This window comes from Dermochelys coriacea, chromosome 3 (genome assembly GCF_009764565.3).
Source record: "Dermochelys coriacea isolate rDerCor1 chromosome 3, rDerCor1.pri.v4, whole genome shotgun sequence".
NCBI lineage: Eukaryota > Metazoa > Chordata > Testudines > Dermochelyidae > Dermochelys > Dermochelys coriacea.
In genome coordinates this window covers 4,658,773-4,684,978 of record NC_050070.1, presented here as the reverse complement: position 1 = coordinate 4,684,978, position 26,206 = coordinate 4,658,773, and the positions used below count along the sequence as shown (strand labels likewise).

The 26,206-nt window shown below is 45.5% G+C and overlaps 1 protein-coding gene across 1 annotated transcript in view; it reads left to right on the top strand.

Moving 5' to 3' along the window:
• Positions 1-26,206, top strand: part of NUGGC (nuclear GTPase, germinal center associated) — a gene marked incomplete at its 5' end in the record, with an annotated part of 77,124 nt that overhangs the window by 8,884 nt on the left and 42,034 nt on the right. Inside the window, 6 exon segments of the mRNA XM_038393962.2 lie at positions 186-361; positions 9,149-9,167; positions 15,207-15,296; positions 16,796-16,901; positions 21,938-22,071; positions 23,092-23,253. Of these exon segments, the coding sequence (XP_038249890.1) occupies positions 186-361; positions 9,149-9,167; positions 15,207-15,296; positions 16,796-16,901; positions 21,938-22,071; positions 23,092-23,253 (687 nt within the window).

Genomic DNA, 26,206 nt, shown 5'->3' with positions numbered 1-26,206 from the left:
ACTTCCATTGCAGTCAGTGGGGAATCCAGGGTGCTTGGCATGTCTCAGGATGGAGCCTGGCTACCTCTTTGCTTCCAGATATAATTCTCTCTCTCTCTCTCTCTCTCTCTCTCTCTCTCTCTCTCTCTCTCTCTCTCTCTCTCTCTCTCTCTCTCTCTCTCTCTCTCTCTCTCTCTCTCCTTAAGAGCATCCATAAATGTTCAGTCATCTGGGTTATCAGCGACATTGAACGAGTTGTGGGGGACAAAGTCCATGAAGTGCTGCTGACAGAGAGCATCAAAGCTTACCAAGGCGGGATGTGCAGTGACATCGCTCTGGTGGTCACCAAGTCTGATAAGCTGCATCTGAAGGAATACCTGAGGTAGTGGAATAGACTATCCCTGGGCTTCAGGGACTGTGAGAGTCCTTTCTTTAGAGATTTAGAGTCTGTCTGCCTGTCTTTCTCCTGCAGCCCCTCCTTCTAGCTACCAGCTAGTCCATGTTCACCCATCAGCTTATGGAAGCATCTGCCATTTGTTCTGGCTGGTGTTTTCTGACAGCAGTGTCTAACAACAGTACCAGTGTTTCTCAGATTTATTTGGTCATGCCCCCCTTCTTTGTGTCTAGTAGTAATTTATGCCCCCTCTTTCCACACAAGTACATATAGAGATAAAAAATAAACCAACATGCAATTCTCACTAAATATTAAAACAGTGAGGCGTTGATTCAGACAGTCCCAACTATCCCTTGTAATAAGAACAAAAAACAAAACTGTGATGATGTTTACAACTAAATGTGCACACTGCTTCCTAACAAATGGATTAACGTACAGGTGGCAACGACTTTGTATAATGCTAGGCAAGCTTAACAGAAATCTGCCAAAATGCACAGCGCCATCTTAGGACCTGATATGTCTGGAGGAATCAGATTTGCTAGTTATTCATTGCTGAGGGTAAAATGTGTGCAGTAAGGTTTTTTTTTTCCCCCTAAAGCATCTTGCACCTCCCCAGAATACATTCTCCCTTCCACCCAGTTTAAGAACCTCTGGTCTAGACAGGATGAAAGTGTGGGTATTTGTGTGTGTAACACTGTGATCCTGGGAGTCTCGGCAGCAAGAATCGATCCTGAGCTCTCAGGATTTAAACACATGAGCCTCGACTGCCCGAGCTAAATGATCCTGCTGTGTAAGCCAAGGCTACCGCAAGCTACTCCACCTCCATGGCTCTGTCTGCACGGCCCTCGGGGGTGTGACTGCAGCACGTGTAGCCATACCCATGCTAGCTTTGACCTAGCTAGCGTGGGTGCCAATCACAGTGAAGTCACTGCAGCATGGGCTAGCTGCCCAAGTACATACCCAGGCTCCCTGGGGGGTTGTATTTGGCACCTAGTCCATTCCACAGCCTGTGTTGCCCTGGCTTCACTGCTATTGGTACCTGAGCTGTCTAGGTCAAAGCTAGCACAGGTATGTCTGCACATGCTGCAGTCACATCCCATTTGCAGTGTAGACAATCTATACACTGTGTGGCCAGACACCACTAGGAGCGTGCAAGTTAAAGTAGTATGGGCTGGATGAATGGATTATAGGGTGGACAGAAAGCTGGCTAGATCATCGGGCTCCACGGGTAGTGATCAATGGCTCCATGTCTAGTTGGCAGCCGGTATCAAGTGGAGTGCCCCAAGAGTCAGTCCTGGGGCCAGTTTTATTCAATATCTTCATTAATGATCTGGAGGATGGTGTGGATTGCATCCTCAGCAAGTTTGCAGATGACACTAAACTGGGAGGAGAGGTAGGTATGCTGGAGGATAGGGATAGGATACAGAGGGACCTTGACAAATTAGAGGATTGGGCCAAAAGAAATCTGATGAGGTTCAACAAGGACAAGTGCAGAGTCCTGCATTTAGGACAGAAGAATCCCATGCACCGCTACAGGCTAGGGACCGAATGGCTCGGCAGCAGTTCTGCATAAAAGGACCTGGGGTTTACAGTGGACAAGAAGCTGGATATGAGTCAACAGTGTGCCCTTGTTGCCAAGAAGGCCAATGACATTTTGGGCTGTATAAATAGGAGCATTGCCAGCAGATCAAGGGAAGTGATTATTCTCCTCTATTCGGCATTGGTGAGGCCTCATCTGGAGTACTGTGTCCAGTTTTGGGCCCCACACTACAAGAAGGATGTGGAAAAATTGGAAAGCATCCAGCGGAGGGCAACAAAAATGATTAGGGGTCTGGAACACATGACTTCTGAGGAGAGGCTGAGGGAACTTGTATTATTTAGTCTGCAGAAGAGAAGAATGAGGGGGGATTTGATAGCTGCTTTCAACTACCTGAAAGGGGGTTCCAAAGAGGATGGATCTAGACTGTTCTCAGTGGTAGCAGATGACAGAACAAGGAGTAATGGTCTCAAGTTGCAGTGGGGCCAGGGTTAGGTTGGGTATTAGGAAAAACTATTTCACTAGGAAGATGGTGAAGCACTGGAATGGGTTACCTAGGGAGGTGGTGGAATCTCCTTCCTTTGAGGTTTTTAAGATCAGGCTTGACAAAGCCCTGGCTAGGATGATTTAGTTGGGGATTGGTCCTGCTTTGAGCAGGGGGTTGGACTAGATGACCTCCTGAGGTTCCTTCCAACTCTGATATTCTGTGATTCTATGAGGGTCGTGAGCACAACACAGCATGGGGGTGGGTTATGTTTCTAGATGGTAAATCTCAGTCCTCATCAGGATGGAAAGCCAAAAGTGACAAATAGTCATGTTAAAAAAAAGCTAAAAGCCCCAGGTTGAATCATTTTACATTAAAACATCCTCTATTTTGCAATTAAAATATCTGAAATCTGCCATAGCATTCCTTTTCAGACTAATGTATCAAATCTCTTGCCACCCAGAACTTCACAAATGTCACCTGCCCAGGTACTGTAGCCACTCAGAACTTCACATTAGCAGCAGGGATCAAATTCCAATCCTCTTCTTCCAAAAGCAAAACTGAAGCTGCAGGAAAATCTCCATTAGCAGGCACTACAGGGCCTATGACACACACCATTGGCAGTTCTGATTCCATCCAATAGTCGCAATAGTACTAGAGAGATACTGTGGTGTTTAGGTACAGTAATCACTCAGTCAGAGTCTCAGGTCCCTGTAACACCCTCCAGCATTTCCACACATGGAGCAAATGGGCTTAACAGCCTGAAAAGGACTTGGGAAGGCAGTGGGACGGGAAATGCAACCAGATGATTTGATCCTGCTCTCACCATCAACCCTTCTGCATCATCCACATGGCTGAGAAACAGTGTGTGAACATGGGGTGTGGCCAGGCAGAAGTAGGGAGGAGTCGGGGAACACCCACTCCCAAAGCAGTTCAAATTCATTTGCAGTTTCCTGCGTAAGTAAATGCTGAAGGACGGACACACACACACACACACAGCAGCGAGCAGGCTTCATGTCAGAGTTCAAGCAGAGGGACCTGCCTGCAGAGCCACTGGAAACCTACAAGGACAGTGGGGTGTGACTGCAGAGGGGCTGTCATTTCACATCCCCACTGGCTGGTGAACAGGGCTGTGGTTCTGCAGACATGCCAGGGGCCATCTGCACTTTTGCCCTGTCCCGTGGACTTGGGCGATGGGGAGATAACTGTGCTTTCCCCTCCCTCTGCCATCCTGTGATGGGCTGTTGTTGGCTACAGGGCACAAGTAACCTTTAGTTGATGGGGGTGAGACAAGCTGCTGGGGAGACCCAGAGTTGTGAGACACTGTGCACCCCTCTCAGCCTCAGCAAGTGGGAGCCTTGCTGCAGCTCAGCTGTCTGACGGCTCCCTGACGCACCAGCTTGTCTGCCTGGCCTGCAAACCCCTCAGGGCTCTGCTGGCCCAAACCCTCCTAGCAGGTAACAGTCAGTGACCTCCAGCCTCTTATGCACAGCCCCTATCACTGTCCATTCACAAAAGATATTAAGTTCTCTGCTCCTTTAAAGAGACAGAAACAGCAGCTTGTTCTCTTGACTGGTGTTAACAATCACTTCAATTCAATCAATGCCCTGGGCTGGTTTAGGTAAAAGTAAAACACATTTATTTCATCAAAAAGAGGTTTAAAGTGAGTTCAGATATAAGGGATGAAGATAGAAAAGGTTACAAACAAACAAAAATAAAACCATGCTTCTAAGGCCTCGTCTACACTGGCAAGTTTCTGTGCAGTAAAGCAGCTTTCTGTGGTGTAACTCCCGAGGTGAACACACTGCCAAGCCCCTTAGTGGGCCGAAATTGCACAGTTGCAGCGCTGTAAAAAAACCACCCCGACGAGCAGCATAGACCTTTCTGTGCCGGGGGTACAGCGTTGTGATGCCAGTGTAGACACCGTGGTGATTACAACGCTGCGATTGACCCCCGGGAGGTGTCCCACAATGCCTGTTCTCACCTCTCTGGTCATCGGTTTGAATTCTACTGCCCTGCCCTCAGGTGACCAACTGTCACCCCACACCATACATTCCTTTGCAAATTTGAAAGTCCCCTTCCCTTCGGTGATACGTGCAGTGGTCTCAGTGCATCTTTCCAGGTGGCCAGGCCTGCTCCATGCACCAGGCGATCCCCCGCTTGGAGCAATGCCGAGCTGCGGGACCTCATCAGCGTTTGGGGAGAGGAGGCTGTCCAGTCCCAGCTGCACTCCAGCCATAGGAATTATGATATCTACGGACAGATTTCACAATGCATGACGGAAAGGGGCCATGACCGGGGGACACTGCAGTGCAGGGTCAAAGTGAAGGAGCTGCAGAACGCCTACCACAAGGCGCGGGAGGCAAACCGCCGCTCCAGTTCCACGCCCACAAGCTGCCGGTTCTACAAAGAGCTGGACGCAATACTCAGTGGTGACCCCACCTCCACTGCGAAGACCACTCTGGATATTTCAGTGTCTCACGTGCCAGTCGAGAGTGGACCAAGTGAGGAAGAGGAAATCTTGGACGAGGAGGGGGACCCAGAGGCAGAGGATGACTCGGAGGTCAGAGATGCATGCAGCCAGCTCTCTTCTACCTCAGAGGAGGATAGGCAGTCACAGTTGTCAGATCTTGGTGACGGACAAACAGGAGAGGAGGCCCCTGGTAAGTGGATTTGATTCTGGGAATCGCTGAGGCGAGTTGTTGGGGGCAGGAGGGTTGCAGAAAACAGGCTTGTGTCTGTATGATGCATGTTCACCATATGCCTAGTCTGAGTGGCAGAACAGGGTGTTGATTGAATCCCTCACTTTATGGAAATCTTCCCTCAGAGATCTCCAGGAAACTCTCATGGAGATACTGGGCAATCCGCTGCCGCAGGTTCTTTGGCAGAACTACTTTGTTTCTTTCCCCATTAACGGTAACTGTCCCACGCCACTCTGCTGTCACACAGGGAGGGCGGGCCTCTGGGGCATGGGGGGGAATCATTGCTGCACACAGGCGAGCCACATAAGGGCCAGGGCGGAAGCCGCAGTCTTGGAGAAGACCCTCTCTTGATTCCCTGCTCACCCTCAGAAGCCAGGTATCTTCCATAATGATCACATCCTGTGGAAAATGCAGGAATGATTATCAGCCCCCGCTACTGTGCTGGCTCCCCCAAGAGCCACATGCCCAGTGTACAGTAGGGTCTGGGAACACTGATTTACCCTGCCCCTGCAGCTACTCACCATTTTGGGGGTCTTGTGGCTCATGTGTGCTTGCCTGGGGTCAGCCAGTTCGTGACAGGTATGTGAACACTAGCTGTGTTTTAAATCACTGAATCAGTGTTCTGTGTGTTGCAAACAATACTGCTTCTGTAAAATGTTGCACTTAAACTTCACAGAGATGACCTTGGGTGCCCAGCCTCCCTCTTTATCGCCAGCTGAACGGCTGCACAGAATTAGAAAGCGACCACGGAGAACTAAGAAGGACTTTCTGCATGACGTTATGATGCACTTCACGGCCGAAAAACAGGAATTGAAGGAATGGCAGGACAGTGAGAAGAGGGACCGAAAGGAGAACGCAGCGCGCCAGAATGAAGCTACAGAGCGGCTCTTAAATGTCATGGAACACCAAGCAGACACGCTCCAGGTGCTACTAGCACTGCAAACCGAGCAGCTCCGCGCCCTCCCCTGCAGACGCTGTCATAAAACTCTTTCTCATGTGTCATTTTTTTGTTTGACTCTCTCCTCCGGTTGTTGTTTTTTAATACAAGGATTGAGTTGGTTTGAAAGTAATCTTTATTCTATTAATTGAAAGGAAACAGAGCCCTGAAAATCAACAGAAAATTATCTTAAACCTTCATATTGCATCGTCTGCACCAATCACAATCGCCTCCTAGCATTACAAGCACTGCACTCCCGAGCATAGCAACAAATATTAGTGGACTTCAGCTTCAAATTGCTGCCTCAAGGCATCCTTATGGCCCAGCGCTGCACCCCTCTAATAGCCCTGGTTTCTGGCTGTTCATACTCAGCTTCCAGGCGCTGAACCTCAGCGGTGAGTGAAGCTTTCACCCTTCCCTTCATAAATATCATGGAGCATATTATCATTATGTGTTGGTCAGAGCAAGCAGCATACTGGTCAGCAGTTCAGGATCCATTTCTGCAGACCAAAGAGGCAGAGCGCGGAGTACACGAACCGTTGAAAGATGGCGTCAAATGCGGATGGAAGCACAGAGATTGCAGGGATGCGAAGCAACGCATCACTGGGCATTGGGACAGGACCCAGGATGCCCTGCAACCCCCTCCATCTTCCCACAACTCTTAGCGGCAGAAGAGGAAGAGGTGCTCAGTGGGATAGCTGCCCAGAGTGCACCGCTCCGAATACTGCTGCAAGTGTGAACGCGCTATTGTGCAGGCAGCTGACAGTGTGAACACACAACAGCAGTTTCCCTTCAGCGCTCTCTGAGCGGCGCTGTAACTGCTGGCACTGTAACTCTGCTTGTGTAGACATTACCCTATGACTAAAACTTAATTTCAGCATCAGCAAGTTACAATCGTTCTCACCTACCCTCAGTTCCCAGAGACTTCAACCCCCTGTGATTTCAAGAGCTCTGATCCCTTGAATCCCCCAATTAATAATAGGTTTCTCCAGAGTAGCAGCCGTGTTAGTCTGTATTCGCAAAATGAAAACTTATGCTCAAATAAATTTGTTAGTCTCTAAGGTGCCACAAGTACTCCTTTTCTTTTCCAATTAATAATAGTTCACTCCCCCTCTCTTTATGGTCCAGTAAGCCTTTGAAATGTATTCCCAGATAAGGTTCCTCTCCCCTGCTGGGTGCGGCTGCCAGTTGGTCTGGTATAGATTCCAGGCTGTCTTCTGCCTTGCTGGTAATTTTTACAATGCAAATGATCTCTTCCTGCAACCTCAGATACAAATGAATAGCCCATTGCATTTGGCCACAGCTGGTTTGAGGTGTTGGCCTCCTTCCTTTGTCTGGAGAAAACTTGTTTATCAAGTCCCCCTGACACACCTGGTTTAAACATATTTTAGTCACATATTTCCAGCCTGCCTGTAAAGTTTTGTGTAGGTTGATGGTAGATACGTGACTCAAGAACATTAATGGTCAGTGAGCTGTTAGTTTTCCAGTGATATGTTACATGTCATGTTTTATTTATATATACACACAGTATGTTAGGGGTAGCGAGTATGCCAGGCCTGACGAGAGTTGTTGACACAGAGTGGTATGGTGTCACGGGATTTAGGAAGAAACAGGCCATGGGATAAGCTGTATTGCAAATGACTCTACAATAAGCCTCCTTGCACTCAGTACCACACTGATCAATGCTCACAAGTCCCCCACATGTGGAATACACATAGGGACCATCACTCAAAGAAGAGGATGTTACTTATTGTACCTGGAGGTTCTCTGAGATGTGTGGTCCCTAGCTGTGTTCCACTACTTGCTCTCCTGTCCCTCTGCTTCAGACTTCACCACAGTGCAGTAAGAGGAGGAACTGGAGTAGTGTTGATCTGCACTGCCCCTTACACTCTCAGTTGGGAGCACAAAAGGACATACCACACATATGCAGGTCAACAGACACTGCTTGGAAAAAAATCAAGATTCAAGTGTATGGCGTGGATGTAAACCTATGTGTGGAATACAGATAGGGACTACACATCTTGACGAACCTCCAGTACAGTAAGTAACCTCTTATTTCAAGAGCTCTGGCCTCTTGAATCCCCTAAGTGATCGATCATTTAGGGGTTTGCTCCCCCTCTCTTTATAGTCCAGTTAGCCTTTGAAATGTATTCCCAGATAATAGGTTTCAGAGTAGCAGCCGTGTTAGTCTGTATTCGCAAAAAGAAAAGGAGTACTTGTGGCACCTTAGAGACTAACAAATTTATTAGAGCATAAGCTTTCGTGAGCTACAGCTCACTTCGCTTTCGTGAGCTACAGCTCACTTCATCGGATGAAGTGAGCTGTAGCTCACGAAAGCTTATGCTCTAATAAATTTGTTAGTCTCTAAGGTGCCACAAGTACTCCTTTTCTTATTCCCAGATAAGGTTCCTTTCCCCTGCTGGGTGTGGCTGTCAGTCTGTCTCATGTAGATTCCAGGCTGTCTTCTCCCTTGCTGGTGATTTTTACAATGCAAATGATCTCTTCTTGCAACCTGAGATACAAATGAATAGCCCATTGAATTGGGCACACTTGATCTGAGATGTCTGCCTCTTTCCTTTGTCTGGAGAAAAGTTATCAATTCCCCCTGACATGCCTGGTTTCAACACATTTTAGTCACATATTTCCTGCCCATCTGTAAAATTCTTTGTGGACTGACCATATGTATGTACATAATGCAAGAATATAAATGATATATTACATGCAAACTTTTGGATATATATCATGATGACAGTGTGTGAGTTGTAGCAAGTATGTCAGATCTGACAAGAGTTGCGAACCACCAATTCACTTCTGTGTCACAGGGGTTAGGAATAAACAGGTCATTCTATACTTGCTTTCTACAATGATTCTTGCACCTTCCGTTGAAACATCTGGTGCTGGCCACTGCCAGAAACAGGATGCTGGGCTAGATGGACCTTGGGTCTGATCCAGTCTGGCAGTGCTTATGAATATGCTAAAGCCCATTTCCTACTTTCCAGACTGTATATTGTCACCTTCCCATAAGCCCCTGCACATAGTTATGTGCAAGGGGCATGATAGGATTTTTGATGTTTGCCATACCTGATTAAATGTGTCATTTTGATTTTTTTTCCAGGGAAAGAAAAGAAAAACACGTGAGTATTTGTAGACTTTTTAAAAAACAAGTTGTAGTCTTAAAAATGAACTCCATAAACAAAAATGAGAGGTCACTGATTTGTCTTCTGAAGATGGATGTCATCCACTAGGGCTGCTAAATACAATGGGGTGTTCCAGCAAGAGTCCTGATTATTGTAAGAGGAGCTGCCGGGTTAATTTTTTTAAACGGTAGGCATTTATAGCATCCATCAGCCCAGTCTAGGTATCACCTGCTCACCCTACACATGTGAGCCCCCCATTCGCTTTGAGTGGGTAAGAAAAAGACAGTTTAGCTCACAATCAGGATAAAATTACAAGAGCTATCTGCATTTGTAGTTCAGGAAGGAAGTTTATCATCAGCTGGAATGGGGTAAATAACCTAAGAGAGGCCTGGTGCAGTGGCATGAGAGCCGCAGAGTCCCTTGTTCTCATCCCATCTCTGTAACAGACTCATTGTGTGTCCTTGGGCTAGTCACTTAACCTCTGTGCCCCTTAGCTTCTCCAGCTGTAAAACTGGAGCAATAAGGCAGTCATATATGGGAGCCCTGAGGAATGCAAGACATTAGAATTTAGGCAGCTGAGCAATGTTAATAACAAAGTTGAGTGGATTTAGCCATATGGTGTCAAGTATCAGGGGGTGGCTGTGTTAGTCTGTATCCACAAAAACAACAAGGAGTCCGGTGGCACCTTAAAGACTAATAGATTTATTAGGGCATAAGCTTTCGTGGGTAAAAAACCCACTTCTTCAGATGCATGGAGTGAAAATTACAGATGCAGGCATTATTATACTGACACATGAAGAGAAGGGAGTTACCTCACAAGTGGAGAACCAGTGTTGACGGGGCCAATTCAGTCAGGGTGGATGTAGTCCACTCCCAATAATTGATGAGGAGGTGTCATTGGCTCTGTCAACACTGGCTCTCCACTTATGAGGAAACTCCCTTCTCTTCATGTGTCAGTATAATAATGCCTGCATCTGTAATTTTCACTGCATGCATCTGAAGTGGGTTTTTTACCAATGAAAGCTTATGCCCAAATAAATCTGTTAGTCTTTAAGGTGCCACCTAACTCCTTGTTTTTTTTAGCCATATGGGTTCACTTATTTATGGCCATAATCCCAGTAGTATCTGAATGTCTCACAAACATTACTGAATTTATTCTCAATGCCCCTGTGAGGCAGGGCAGGGCTGTTATCCCCATTTTACAGGTGGGGAACTGAAGCACAGAGAGACTAAGTGACTTGTCCAGTGGCATACAGGGAGTCAGTGGCAGAGTTGGGAATTCAGTCTGGATCTCGAGTCCCAGTCCAGTGTCTTAACTATTAGACCATCTTTTCTAGCCTTGTATGGCTTATTTCTGAGTCATAAACAAGGGTTCAAAGAACTAAATTCAGTTCACAGACAAAACAAGCCTTGATCGAGTGTTTCCCAGTGTAAAATGGCTCCGGAACAAGACCAAATTAGGAACTGAAGATGTGCTGCAGGTTACAGTACTAATTAACTCCCCTAGAGTTGGTTTTTATGTTTCATGCAGCAATATCTGCCTCACTAACTAACCTGGGATAAAGAAAAGGAGTACTTGTGGCACCTTAGAGACTAACAAATGTATTAGAGCATAAGCTTTCGTGAGCTACAGCTCACTTCATCGGATGCATTTGGTGGAAAAAACAGGGGAGATTTATATACACACACAGAGAACATGAAACAATGGGTTTATCATACACACTGTAAGGAGAGTGATCACTTAAGATAAGCCATCACCAGCAGCAGGGGGGGAAAGGAGGAAAACCTTTCATGGTGACAAGCAAGGTAGGCTAATTCCAGCAGTTAACAAGAATATCTGAGGAACAGTGGGGTGGGAGGGAGAAATAACATGGGGAAATATGACAGGTTTCATAGTAGCAGCCGTGTTAGTCTGTATTCGCAAAAAGAAAAGGAGTACTTGTGGCACCTTAGAGACTAACAAATTTATTAGAGCATAAGCTTTCGTGAGCTACAGCTCACTTCATCGGATGCATATCCCCTGAGGGGATACCATCATAGGGCCTAATCACATCAGCCACACTATCAGAGGCTCGTTCACCTGCGCATCTACCAATGTGATATATGCCATCATGTGCCAGCAATGCCCCTCTGCCATGTACATTGGCCAAACTGGACAGTCTCTACGTAAAAGAGTAAATGGACACAAATCAGACATCAAGAATTATAACATTCAAAAACCAGTTGGAGAACACTTCAATCTCTCTGGTCACTCGATCACAGACCTAAGAGTTTCAGAGTAGCAGCCGTGTTAGTCTGTATTCGCAAAAAGAAAAGAAGTACTTGTGGCACCTTAGAGACTAACAAATTTATTAGAGCATAAGCTTTCGTGAGCTACAGCTCACTTCATCGGATGCATTTGGCCTAAGAGTGGCTATCCTTCAACAAAAAAGCTTCAAAAACAGACTCCAAGGAGAGACTGCTGAATTGGAATTAATTTGCAAACTGGATACAATTAACTTAGGCTTGAATAGAGACTGGAAATGGATGAGTCATTACACAAAGTAAAACTATTTCCCCATGAAGAAAAGGAGTACTTGTGGCACCTTAGAGACTACTCTGAAACCTGTGATTATGCAAGGCACTGAATTTAGCCGTATAGAGTGGAAATCTGTCAACTTCATGAAAAAACTCGCACAGATACAGACAGACATCATCTTCCTCTCCAAATTTCAAATTTGTTAGTCTCTAAGGTGCCACAAGTACTCCTTTTCTTTTTGCGAATACAGACTAACACGGCTGCTACTCTGAAACCTGTGTTTCCCCATGGTATTTCTCCCTCCCACCCCACCCCCCACTGTTCCTCTGATATTCTTGTTAACTGCTGGAATTAGCCTACCTTGCTTGTCACCATGAAAGGTTTTCCTCCTTTCCCCCCCCTGCTGCTGGTGATGGCTTATCTTAAGTGATCACTCTCCTTACAGTGTGTATGATAAACCCATTGTTTCATGTTCTCTGTGTGTGTGTATATATAAATCTCTCCTCTGTTTTTTCCACCAAATGCATCCGATGAAGTGAGCTGTAGCTCACGAAAGCTTATGCTCTAATAAATTTGTTAGTCTCTAAGGTGCCACAAGTACTCCTTTTCTATTTCCCCATGTTATTTCTCCGGCACCACCCCACCCCACCCCACCCCCCACTGTTCCTCAGATATTCTTGTTAACTGCTGGAATTAGCCTACCTTGCTTGTCACCATGAAAGGTTTTCCTCCTTTCCCCCCCCCCCCCCCCCCCCCCGCTGTTGGTGATGGCTTATCTTAAGTGATCACTCTCCTTACAGTGTGTATGATAAACACATTGTTTCATGTTCTCTGTGTGTGTATATAAATCTCCCCTCTGTTTTTTCCACCAAATGCATCCGATGAAGTGAGCTGTAGCTCACGAAAGCTTATGCTCTAATAAATTTGTTAGTCTCTAAGGTGCCACAAGTACTCCTTTTCTTTTTGCGAATACGGACTAACACGGCTGCTACTCTGTAACCTGGGATAATAACCTTAATAAAGGAAACTTTTAAATTACATGACCCAAAAATAAAATTAATGTTATTGAAAGCAATAATCTTGTTTAACTCTTTTTATAATGAGCAGTTAGCTCAATTGATTTAATTTAGCCAAGAGAAGGTTAAAAGGTAACTTGATCACAAGCTACAAATACCTACATGGGGGAGAGATTTCTGAGAGCAGATGACTCTTAAATCTAGCAAAAAAGACCTAATAAGATCCAGTGCCTGCAATTTGAAACTAGACAAATTCAGACTAGAAATAAGGCACAATTTTTTTTAATAGTGCAGGTAATTGATCTTTAAATGTTCAAGGTAAATAGGACTAATCCCCTGAGATGAGATGGGATCTGAGTTACCCAGGAAAGAATTTTCTGTAGTATCTGGCTGGTGAATCTTGCCCATATGCTCAGGGTTTAGCTGATTGCCATATTTGGGGTCAGGACGGAATTTTCCTCCAGGGCAGATTGGAGAGGCCCTGGAGGTTTTTCGCCTTCCTCTGTAGCATGGGGCATGGTTGACTTGAGGGAGGCTTCTCTGCTCCTTGAAGTCTTTAAATCATGATTTAAGGACTTCAATAGCTCAGACATAGGTGAGGTTTTACATAGGAGTGGGTGGGTCAGAATCTCTGGCCTGCGCTGTGCAGGAGGTCGGACTAGATGATCAGAATGGTCCCTTCTGACCTTTGTATCTATGAATCTATGAATCTAATTAATCATTGAACCAACTTACCAAGGATGGGGCCATTACTTGGAGTCTTTACATCAAGACTGACTGTCTTTCCAAAGGCGTGTCCACACAGAGCAGTAAGGTGGACTATGGGTGGTGGGCATGAGTTGTAAAGAGCACAGACATGTTAGTCATTAACTGGTCCATGTGGACATAGCCAGCATGCATTAGAAGTTCCCTTTGGGCTTTATCATAGAATCATAGAAGGGTAAGGCTGGAAGGGATCTTGAGAGGTCATCTAGTCCAGTCCCCTGTGCTCAAGGCAGGACTAAGTAATAACTAGACCATTCCCTACAGGTGTTTGGCCAACCTGTTCTTAAAAACCTCCAGTGATGGAGACTCCACAACCTCCCTATGCAATTTGTTCCAGGACTTAGCTATCCTGACAGGAAGATTTTCTTAACATTCATCCTAAGTCTCCCTTGCTGCAATTGAAGCCCATTGCTTCTTTACCTGTCCTCGGAGGTTAAGGAGAACAATTTTTCATCCCCCGTCCTTGTAAAAACTTTTTATGTACTTGAAAACTGTTATCATGTCTCCCTTCAGTCGTCTCTTCTCCAGACTAAACAAACCCAGTTTTTTCAATCTCTCCTTATAGGTCATGTTTTCTAGACCTTTAATCATTTTTGTTGCTCTTCTCTGGACTTTCTCCAATTTGTCCACATCTTTCCTGAAATGTGGTGCCCAGAACTGGATATAGTACTCCAGCTGAGGCCTTATAAGTGCTGAGTAGAGCAGAAGAATTACTTTTCATGTCTTGCTTACAATATTCCTGCTAATACATCCCAGAATGATGTTTGCTTTTTTTGCAACAGCATTACACTGTTGACTCGTATTTAGCTTGTGATCCACTATGACCCCCAGATCCCTTTCCACAGTACTCCTTCCTAGGCAGTCATTTCCCATTTTCTTTGTGTGCAACTGATTGTTCCTTCCCAAGTGGAGTACATTGAATTTCATCCTATTTACTTCATACCATTTCTCCAGTTTGTCCAGATCATTTTGAATTTTAATCCTATCTTCCAAAGCACCTGCAAACCCTCCTAGCTTGGCACTGTCCGCAGACTTTAAGTGCACTCTCTATGCCATTATCTAAATCATTGATGAAGATATTGAACAGAACCAGGCCAAGGACCGATTCCTGTGGGACCCCACTTGTTATGCCCTTTCAGCTTGACTGTGAACCACTGATAACTACTCTCTGGGAACATTTTTCCAACCAGTTAGGCAATCACCTTATTGTAGCTCCATCTGTGCTGTATTTCTCTAGTTTGTTTATGAGAAGGTTATGCAAGACGGTATCAACAGCCTTACTAAAATCAAGATATCCCACGTCTACTGCTTCCCCGCATCCACAAGGCTTGTTACCCTGTCAAGGAAAGCTATTAGATTCAGTTTACATGATTTGTTCTTGACAATCCATGTTGACTATTACTAACATAGTGCTGTTTCAAACAGCAATATGTTAAAAGTACACTAGGAAACTTCTAGTCCACACTGGCAGGGTCCACATGGGCCAGTTAATGTGCAACATATTAGTGGGCTCTAGAAATCACATCCCTATACTTACCATTACTGGTTCACGTAGACAAGCCCTAAAAGATCTGCTCTAGCTCAAACATAAGTTCTGGGCTTGATGCAGAAATTCCTGGGTGAAGTTTGCCCTGTGTTATATTGGAAACCAGATTAGATGGTGTTTGATGGCTTTAAAATCTATGAAAACATTTTGGGGACTACCTTTAGTAGCTTTCATTGTCTTTCCAAATTTAGAAACCTATAGAAACCAAACACGATGCCATTTTAGAGAGGAACGCATCCATGAACAAAAAGAAAAGCAATGGAATGAAGACAAAGCTAAAGGTAAAGTATAATACTGGGTTTCTAGTTGCGGGAAACCTATTCCTATTATGAAAAGGAGTACTTGTGGCACCTTAGAGACTAACAAATTTATTAGAGCATAAGCTTTCGTGAGCTACAGCTCACTTCATCGGATGCATTTGGTGGAAAAAACAGAGGAGAGATTTATATACACACACACAGAGAACATGAAACAATGGGTTTATCATACACACTGTAAGGAGAGTGATCACTTACAGTGTGTATGATAAACCCATTGTTTCATGTTCTCTGTGTGTGTGTATATAAATCTCTCCTCTGTTTTTTCCACCAAATGCATCCGATGAAGTGAGCTGTAGCTCACGAAAGCTTATGCTCTAATAAATTTGTTAGTCTCTAAGGTGCCACAAGTACTCCTTTTCTTTTTGCGAATACAGACTAACACGGCTGCTACTCTGAAACCTATTCCTATTATATTTCAATAGTATATGTGATGGTCCTTGGACTAACATTTATAAGCAAGTATTTTTCCATGAGATGTGATGATTTCTAGGTGGTCTCAACTATACTATAAAAACCTCGATGTCAACACACAAAGTTCTAAGTCCTATTGAATTCTGGGGCCAGATCTATCTTGGCTTTCAGGTGCCTAATTACTGTCAACTTCCAATGGGAGTTAGTTGCCTAACCTTGTTAGGCACTTCTGAAAATCCCATTAGGGAACTTTCCTTTACCTCCAGTGATAAAAACTTTTGTGTATGGAGCTGACCATCCTCTGTGGTTTGATTCCGAGTCATAAATAAGGGATCCAAGCATTAAAGTCAATGTGCAGACAAAGCAGATCCTTGATTCGGTGTTTGCTCAATGAAAATTTGACATGACAAATCCATTCGTTTCACAGTAATATAGAATTAGGAATTTAAGATGCACTGTTTGTCTGCAGCACAAAGCATTCCTTAAACAAAGTCGGTAACGTAGGGAGAGAGGAAACAAGGCCTCAGAAAGGGAGAGACATTGATGGGGCAGAAATTTCACAAGGCTGTTACTGGTGGGAGAAGCTGCAGGGGAAGAGGCTCTCACCCCAACAATGGTGAGATTGTGTGATGAGACAGAGGAGTTTGCTGCTGGAGGGAGGAAGCGCAGTTTTGAACTGGATCCTGATATGAATAGGGTTGTTTGAAGATATGCAACTGATTAAATTCACACTTACTGCACCACTTTTTGTGCTAACTGTGGCGGAATTCTGCAGTGACAATAGGACTTGCCAGAAGCTGGGAACGGGTGACGGGATGGATCACTTCATGATTCCCTGTTCTGTTCATTCCCTCTGGGGCACCTGGCCTTGGCCACTGTGGGAAGACAGGATACTGGGCTAGATGGACCTTTGTTCTGACCCAGTATGGCAGTTCTTATGTTCTTATGAATTTTCTGAAGCTGCTTAAATAACCCCACTTTTTACACAATCTGTGTGTGTGTGTGTGTGTGTGTGTGTGTGTGTGTTTGTTTTTGGGGGTTTTTTTTAGAAAATACTGCCAAGTGACTCAGAAATTCTGAACAAGGCTGATCTTGTTTATACGGTCAGTGCTAAAGAATACTGGAGGGAGAAGTTTCTCACTAAGGAAGAGACAGGTAACATGCAATTATTCTTTCAACATGAATTGCTAATGCTTCATTGCTCAGAGTGCTGACTCTACATCTGTGTGCATCTCTTACTGGTGATGGGCACACACCACAGATGCAGGAATTTGATTCAAAGCAGCATCTAAATGTGCAGATGCTTTTCCCCAAACTGTGGGGATTATATATATTATTGTTTGTATTACAATTACACCTGTATTACAATTGTATTACAAATCTAAAACCACAATCAGGGCTGTGTGGTGCTAGGCGATCTACATGCACATAATAAGAGACCATCTCTGCCATAAAGAGCTGATGATCTAAATAGATTTGACAAACAAAGTGAGTATCGCTGTCTCTGTTTTAATGGGGAACAGAGGCTCAGAGATTAAGTGACTTGGCCAAGGTCACACTGTGTCTGTGGCAGAGCCAAAAATTGAATCCATAACTCTGAGTCCCAGGGCACTGCAGACACAGAAATCTATGGGGGTTGCAGGTGCTCAGCACCTCTCAGGTTCAGGCCCTCTCCAATGACCATCTGAGAGCCCCACTTCTGGCTTCTCTTCCAGTAGTGACCCCACCTTCTCCCAACCCAAACCTCTATAGGCCCCCTGTCCAGTTCCTTCCCTTGACATCTCAGTAGCCCTCCCCTACAGCCCCCTACATATGCTGCGTTGTTGCATGGGACCCAGTTGTTCTGCTGGGCCCGTCCACAGCTGAATCCAGAATCCTGGCATCTTGGTGCCCTGAACGGGAACTTAGCCTGCAGTGCAAGGCTTGAGACGCTTTACCTGTTAATGATCAAGGATCGGACTCGCTAAAGCTGGCCCAGGGTGTTGTAAATTCCACGCCCCTGCCCCAGCCTGGCCCCTGCACCCAAAGGGAGGCATTTTCCGAAGGGGAGGCAAGTGCCGTTGCCACCAGCACTCTTCTGTGGGGTTCCTGCAGGGGAGGCACCTTCTCTATTGCAGCCAGGGGTCCAGGCTCTCCAGGAGATGGGGGTTGCACAGGGAACAATGCCCTGTATTAGCATATCCCTCAGCTGTTCCAGCAACACCACCTCTGCAGCTAGCACTGCCCACGCATTGGGCTGCTCTGGCCTTCTGGCAAAGCAGACATTGTAGCCATTGATGTCACTGCTGTGGGTGCTGTGAATCCCTGTCTCTGCCTGAGCCTCAGGGGGTATAACACTGCTACAGGGCCAGTGAGGGGACTTAACTTAGCCCCGGAGTGCTAGAGGTTCAATACCCCAAGTACCTGTCATTGCACAGCCACAACCTTCCTTGCCTGTCACACAGCCTGCTGGGAAGCTGCAGGAGAGGTGGCATTCACAGGACACAGCACTACATGTGTTGTTGATAGCAAGGCTTAGCTCCGCTTCTCGGCCCTCTGTTTTCTTCTTTTGTGTTGCTTCCCCTTTTCCTCTCCCAATGTTGGGTAGCTTGTGCCTCCATATGCAGATTCGTGTGTAACGCTGACAGACCCCGGTCATTGGCGGGATCGAACTGGGGACCTCTGGAGCTTAGTGCATGAGCTTCTACCACATGAATTAAAAGCCAACTGGCTGTTGGCTAAGGCTGTAGAGCAGACTCATTTTATATATCTCTCTAAAAGGTCTCGGTGCCACTAGATGGGACAGAACACCACACCCAGGAGATGTGTGGATTACACCTGCACAAACCAGCCACTGCTGCCCTGCTCAGATCTGCAGCAGGCAATGTATAGGTCCCTGAGTTTCTGAGACACCAGCTTTTCCTCCAAGTCTCTCGACTGAAACGAGATGTTCTATAGATGGAACGTTCACCCATGTTCATACTGAAGCAGCCTGGAGCTCTAAGCACATCATGACATGGGGAGGGGGGTATCATGGCTTCACCCCTACAGTCCTCACCCCCACCTGTAGTGCCAGTGCTAGGAGGCTCCCTCTGCTCCCAGAGTGGCAATGGCAGAGATTCACAGATGGGAGGGCCAGAAGGACCATTGTGATCATCTAGTCTGACCTCCTGCATAACACAGGTCATAGGACTGTGCTGGAGTAATTCCTGCTCCAAGTCCAATTGCTGGGTTTGAACTAGAGTCCGCCCTTCAGAAAGACATCCAGTAATAATACCTAGCTTTTCAGCAGTAGATTCAAACATTTACGAGTGAGAATCCACCACAACCTCTGGTATGTTGTTCCAGTGGTTAATGACCCTCAATGTTAAAAATGTACATCTTATTTCTAGTCTGAATTTGTCTAGCTTAACTTCCAGCCACTGGATCATGTTACAGCTTTGTCTGCTAGACTGAAGAGCCCATTATCAAATTTTTATTCCCCATTTAGGTACTGACTCAAGGAGTTCAATCTATTTAGCTTAACAAGGGAAAAGTTAAGGTTTACCTTGAGCCTCTATCACAATAAGGCATGTTGCAAATTTCCAAATGCTTATTGCAATATCCAAACTTCCCATATTAATGCGGTCAGCACATCTTGCAGTTAAAGCACTTGTTCTGATAAACAGATTATTATGCTAAACCTCAAGCAACTAAATTCTCCACTCTCACTAAACTAAATTTTCCACCCTTAATAAAGGTTGCACAATGTAACATCATTATTACAAATTATTCATAAAGCTTGCAAAGCGGTTGGTTCACTTGATAATAGGCCTTTACTTAGCAATAGGTCCTTTGGCTTAATAGTCGAGAGAGCCTACTTCTTCCCACCAGGCCTGACTGCCCGAGGCCCTTCTCCTCAGGAGCAGCATGAGTGTAAACAGGAGTCCCCTCTGCTTTCTGTGTTTCTGTTTGGATGGGTCAAGCTATCTGCACTCTTCCCCTCCTGCTATGCACAAAGCCCTCTGCTGGGCTGGAGTTCGGAGAGCCCCAGGGTAGTGGGGTTAATACCCCACTGAAATACATGGGGCAATGCTCACCCTCACAGCAATTGGTTCAGGCTCTGTGCAGATTCAGGCAGATGTTACTGAACCAGTTTCCAAGCTATTCTTCACAACTGTGAGGACTAGAGACTTTCCTTTTTGCAAATGCATGCTGGGATTCTGATGTAATCACCCGGCTCCTGGAGCTGGGGTCCTAGGCCTATGCCTTCATCCAACCCTGTATTCGCTGATGGGAAGCTCTGCAGGAGCAATGTTCCCCCTGTTGAACATCCTGCAGGAGGAATGTCTCCGACCACATTTCTAAGGATATGTCTGTACTACAACCCTGCCGTTGCAGCTACATTGCTGACTGGAGTGTCAGGCACCCCCTTCAGAAACGGAAGGGGTTTTTCTTTTGCCGTAGCAAATTCATCCCCTCGAGAGGAGGTAGCTAGGCTGCTGACCCAGCTTTGTCTACAGTCTTCAAGACTGAGGATGTAAGGGAGATTCCCAAAGCTGAGCCAGTCTTTTTCGGTGACAAATCTGAGGAACTGTTCCAGATTGTTTGTTTGTTTTGGAACAAACAGATAAACTAAACAGTAATAAGTCACCAGGACCGGACGGTATACCCAAGAGTTCTGAAGAAACTCAAATGTGAAATTGCATAACTACTAACTGTAGTCTATAACCTATAATTTAAATCTGCTTCTGTACCAGATGACTGGAGGATAGCTAATGTGATGCCAATTTTTAAAAAGGGCTCCAGAGCTGATCCCGGCAACTACAGGCCAGTAAGCCTGCCTTCAGTATCGGGAAAACTGGTTGAAACTATAGTAAAGAACAGAATTGTCAGACACGTAGATGAACATAATTTGTTGGGGAAGAGTCAACATGGTTTTTGTAAAGGGAAATCATGCCTCACCAATCTACTAGAATTCTTTGAGGGGGTCAACAAGCATGTAGGGGATCCAGTGGATATTGTGTGTTTAGATTTTCACAAAGCCTTTGACAAGGTCTCTCACCAAAGGCTCTTAAGCAAAGGAAGCTGTCATGAGATAGGAGGGAAGTTTCTCGCATGGATTGTTAACTGGTTAAAAGATAGGAAACAAAGGGTAGGAATAAATGGTCATTTCTCAGAATGGAGAGAGGTAAATCATGGTGTCCCCCAGGGGTCTGTTCTGGGACCAGTCCTGTTCAACATATTCATAAACGGTCTGGAAAAAGGGGTAAACTATAAGGTGGCAAAATTTACAGATGATACAAAACTACTCAAAATAGTTAAGTCCCAGGCAGACTGCAAAGAGCTACAAATGGATCCTACAAATCTGGGTGACTGGGTAACAAAATGGCAGATGAAATTCAATGTTGATAAATGCAAAGTAATGCACATTGGAAAACATAATCCCAACTAGACATATAAAATGATGGGATCTAAATTAACTGTTACTACTCAAGAAAGAGATCTTGGAGTCATTGTGGAGAGTTCTCTGAAAACATCGACACAATGTGCAGCAGCAGTCCAAAAAGTGACCAGAAGGCTGGGAATAATTAAGAAAGGGAGAGATAGTAAGACAGAAAATATCATGTTGACACTATATAAATCCATGGCACACCCATGGATCTTGAATACTGCGTGCTGATCTGGTTACTCCATCTCAAAAAAGATATACTGTATTGGAATTGGAAAAGGTACAGAAAGGGGCAACAAAAATGACTAGGGGTATAGAACAGCTTCTGTATGAGGAGAGATTAATAAAACTGGGGAAAAGAAATGACTGGGGATATGATGACTGGGGATATGGCTGTAAAATCATGACTGGTGTAGATAAAGTAAATAAGGAAGTGTTGTTTACTCCTCATAATACAAGAACTCGGGGTCATCAAATGAAACGAAATGAATAGGAGGAGTGGGTGGGTGAGATTCTGTGGCCTGCGCTGTGCAGGAGGTCGGACTAGATGATCAGAATGGTCCCTTCTGACCTTAGTATCTATGAATCTATGAATAGGCAGCAGGTTTAAAATAAAAACAGGATACTGGGCTAGATGGACCTTTGGTCTGACCCAATATGGTCGTTCTTATATTCTTTCTTACATCACACAGGGTGTGAAATTTTTCACAGCCCTGAGCACCATGGCTAGGTCATCCTCGGTGTAGACCAGAATTAACTCCGCCTATCTGTGCTATTCCAGAGATCCCCAAGCTGAGAAAGTACGTCAGGAATATCTATCTGAAAGAGAAGAAGAAGCTCCTAGTGGATTATATAACCAAGGCTCTCAGCATTGTCCTGCTGGCTGAGAATTTCAACTCCACACGAGACTTGGTGGTATGGCTGGAACAGCTTTGGGCACTACAATCTGCTTCACTGCTAGCATAGTGATGATGCAGTGAATATTCTCCTCTCTTCCCACTGCAGCGGTTTCTCTGCACTCTGCCTTCTCCCTGTTCCATCCCTGTTACTTTGAACCAGGCCACTCGCCTCATGGTTCCTAGCAGGAAACATATGCAAATCTGCTCCAAAAATCTAGTAATGAGGTGGCTAGTGTGTAAATACCTCACTGCCCATCAGATGGATGGAGCTGGAGCCATAGACCCTATACTGCTGACCGCTAATGGGGTCGGTTCTGTAGGGAGAGGGACTATACTTTTTGCCACAGGAGGCTCTGAGTTCTGTCCCTAGAGCGGGGCTAGATGATGACGTGATAGTAAACCCAGCACCCTTTTTACAGTACAGCTTACTCCATTGGCAGCATCAGTGAAACTGTGTCTGAGCTGAAACATGCTATTTTCCCTAGGGGAGACACACCTACATTGTCCAAGGCTATGATCTACTTGGCTGGTTAGGCTTTTCAATGATGTGACACCAAGCACTACCTCCCAATTGCTCACCACTGGACCCATATCACTGGGGGACAAAAACATATCCCTGTGTCCATTGTGTTCTGTGGGTGGGTAAAGCAGTGGAAGGAGGAAAAAGACAGAGATTCTGTTCCTTTGCCCCTATCTATAATTGATGTTTAAAACCACTGCAGGCTTTATTTGCAAAGGCAGCCAAACCTTATACCTCCCCTGTTGCCCAGCTGTCACTTCCCCTTCTCCTTCCTGCGGCCTCCAGCATCATGCCACGCTAGGGCTTTGGTTCAGTACTGACTCAGAGCACCCCAGCTGGACTGGCGACACCACCTCTTCCAGCACAGTGTGTTCTTTAGATGCCTCCCATCCGGATGCTGACCGAACCCAGTCCTGCACTGTGGTATCTAGCGAGGAGAAATCTTGGCTTGTATCTTTATTTTGCCCCCAGCATCAGCTGCTCAATGATGTGTCCTGTGCTGTTCTGCCATTGCAGGATCACTATCAGCAGAGCGGCTTGGAAGGCTTTGTGGAAGACAAGATCAAGGCTTTGGAGAAGGAGATTGAGAAATATTTTGCCCAGCTGGAACAGCCCCTTAACGAAGGCGTGAAGCAAGCAAAATTATCTCATCAAAAAGCATTCTCTCGGCTCCTTACAGTGAGTAGCATCTCTCGACTTAGACCTCATGTGCACCTTTCATTTTCTGGCCAGCAGCTGCCTCCACCTTTGCTTCCCTGTAGCTTATTAGCTTTTGAGAAGTTCTTTGAGATCTGTGGTGGAAAGTCCTATAAGGGCTACGTATTATTACTGGGTGTTGAGAGGATTAATTAAAGTTTGTAAAGGGCACTGGATGAAAGGCACCAGAGGAGAGCAGCATGTTATGGGGTAGATTCTGATTCTCTTATTCTCATGGAGTAGCCACTTACACCAATGGGACTCCTTGTGGGGTCCAGCGCTCAGTGAGTAAGGGTATTGGAATCCAGCCCCAAATTAATGTAGGGCTCCATTCTGCTGCCTTTACTCGGGTGAGTAGTACTTTGCTCCCCTGAGTAGCCATCAGTGAATGACTTGCAGAATAAGATGCTTCTCAACTTGACCTGTGTTACTGCAGTGTAGACATTTTCTACTGCAACAGAAGGGGTTTTCTATCCTAGAGTTAATCCACCCTCTTGAGAGGTGGTAGCTAGGTCGAGAGAAGAATTCTTCATCTACCTAACAATGTCTACACCGGGCTTAGGTTAGCTTAACTACATCTCTCAGGGGTGTGAATCTTTCACATCCCTGAGCAACATAGTTATGTCAATCGACATTTTAGGTGTAGACCAGGCCTTAGTCTCTGTGTCTGTGCTCCTCATCTGTACGGTAGAGATAATAATCCTTCCTTCGTCAGTTTATTAAGTAAGTGAAAGGGCAGGATGTGTTTACGCAAAATTCTGTATAGATCTATCCCACTCCCCTTCTTCCTGCACCTCAATTTAGCTTTCTGCTGACTCGCTGGCCAGAGTTCTGTCTTTCCAGAAAGAGAGTCAAACCTCTCTGTTAAAAGAAAAAGAGGACTTGTGGCACCTTAGAGACTAACAAATTTATTAGAGCATAAGCTTTCGTGAGCTACAGCTCACTTCATCGGATGCATTTGGTGGAAAAAACAGAGGGGAGATTTATATACACACACAGAGAACATGAAACAATGGGTTTATCATACACACTGTAAGGAGAGTGATCACTTAAGATAAGCCATCACCAGCAGCAGGGCGGGGGAAAGGAGGAAAACCTTTCATGGTGACAAGCAAGATAGGCTAATTCCAGCAGTTAACAAGAATATCTGAGGAACAGTGGGGGGTGGGGTTGGCGGGATAAATAACATGGGGAAATAATTTTACTTTGTGTCATGACTCATCCATTCCCAGTCTCTATTCAAGCCTAAGTTAATTGTATCCAGTTTGCAAATTAATTCCAATTCAGCAGTCTCTCGTTGGAGTCTGTTTTTGAAGCTTTTTTGTTGAAGGATAGCCACCCTCAGGTCTGTAATCATGTGACCAGAGAGATTGAAGTGTTCTCCAACTGGTTTTTGAATGTTATAATTCTTGACGTCTGATTTGTGTCCATTTATTCTTTTACGTAGAGACTGTCCAGTTTGACCAATGTACATGGCAGAGGGGCATTGCTGGCACATGATGGCATATATCACATTGGTAGATGCGCAGGTGAACGAGCCTCTGATAGTGTGGCTGATGTGATTAGGCCCTAGGATGGTATCCCCTGAATAGATATGTGGACAGAGTTGGCAACGGGCTTTGTTGCAAGGATAGGTTCCTGGGTTAGTGGTTCTGTTGTGTGGTGTGTGGTTGCTGGTGAGTATTTGCTTCTGATTGGGGGGCTGTCTGTAAGCAAGGACTGGTCTGTCTCCCAAGATCTGTGAGAGTGATGGGTCGTCCTTCAGGATAGGTTGTAGATCCTTGATAATGCGTTGGAGAGGTTTTAGTTGGGGGCTGAAGGTGATGGCTAGTGGCGTTCTGTTATTTTCTTTGTTGGGCCTGTCCTGTAGTAGGTGACTCTTCTGGGTACTCTTCTGGCTCTGTCAATCTGTTTCTTCACTTCAGCAGGTGGGTATTGTAGTTGTAGGAATGCATGATAGAGATCTTGTAGGTGTTTGTCTCTGTCTGAGGGGTTGGAGCAAATGCGGTTATATCGTAGAGCTTGGCTGTAGACAATAGATCGAGTGGTATGATCTGGATGAAAGCTAGAGGCATGTAGGTAGGAATAGCGGTCTGTAGGTTTCCGATATAGGGTGGTGTTTATGTGACCATCGCTTATTAGCACCGTAGTGTCCAGGAAGTGGATCTCTTGTGTGGACTGGTCCAGGCTGAGGTTGATGGTGGGATGGAAATTGTTGAAATCCTGGTGGAATTCCTCAAGGGCTTCTTTTCCATGGGTCCAGATGATGAAGATGTCATCAATGTAGCGCAAGTAGAGTAGGGGCATTAGGGGACGAGAGCTGAGGAAGCGTTGTTCTAAGTCAGCCATAAAAATGTTGGCATACTGTGGGGCCATGCGGGTACCCATCGCAGTGCCGCTGATTTGAAGGTATACATTGTCCCCAAATGTGAAATAGTTATGGGTGAGGACAAAGTCACAAAGTTCAGCCACCAGGTTTGCCATGACATTATCAGGGATACTGTTCCTGACGGCTTGTAGTCCATCTTAATGTGGAATGTTGGTGTAGAGGCTTCTACATCCATAGTGGCTAGGATGGTGTTTTTAGGAAGATCACCAATGGACTGTAGTTTCCTCAGGAAGTCAGTGGTGTCTCGAAGATAGCTGGGAGTGCTGGTAACGTAGGGCCTGAGGAGGGAGTCTACCTAGCCAGACAATCCTGCTGTCAGGGTGCCAATGCTTGAGATGATGGGCCGTCCAGGATTTCCAGGTTTATGGATCTTGGGTAGCAGATAGAATACCCCAGGTCGGGGTTCTAGGGGTGTGTCTGTGCGGATTTGTTCTTGTGCTTTTTCAGGGAGTTTCTTGAGCAAATGCTTTAGTTTCTTTTGGTAACTCTCAGTGGGATCAGAGGGTAATGGCTTGTAGAAAGTGGTGTTGGAGAGCTGCCTAGTAG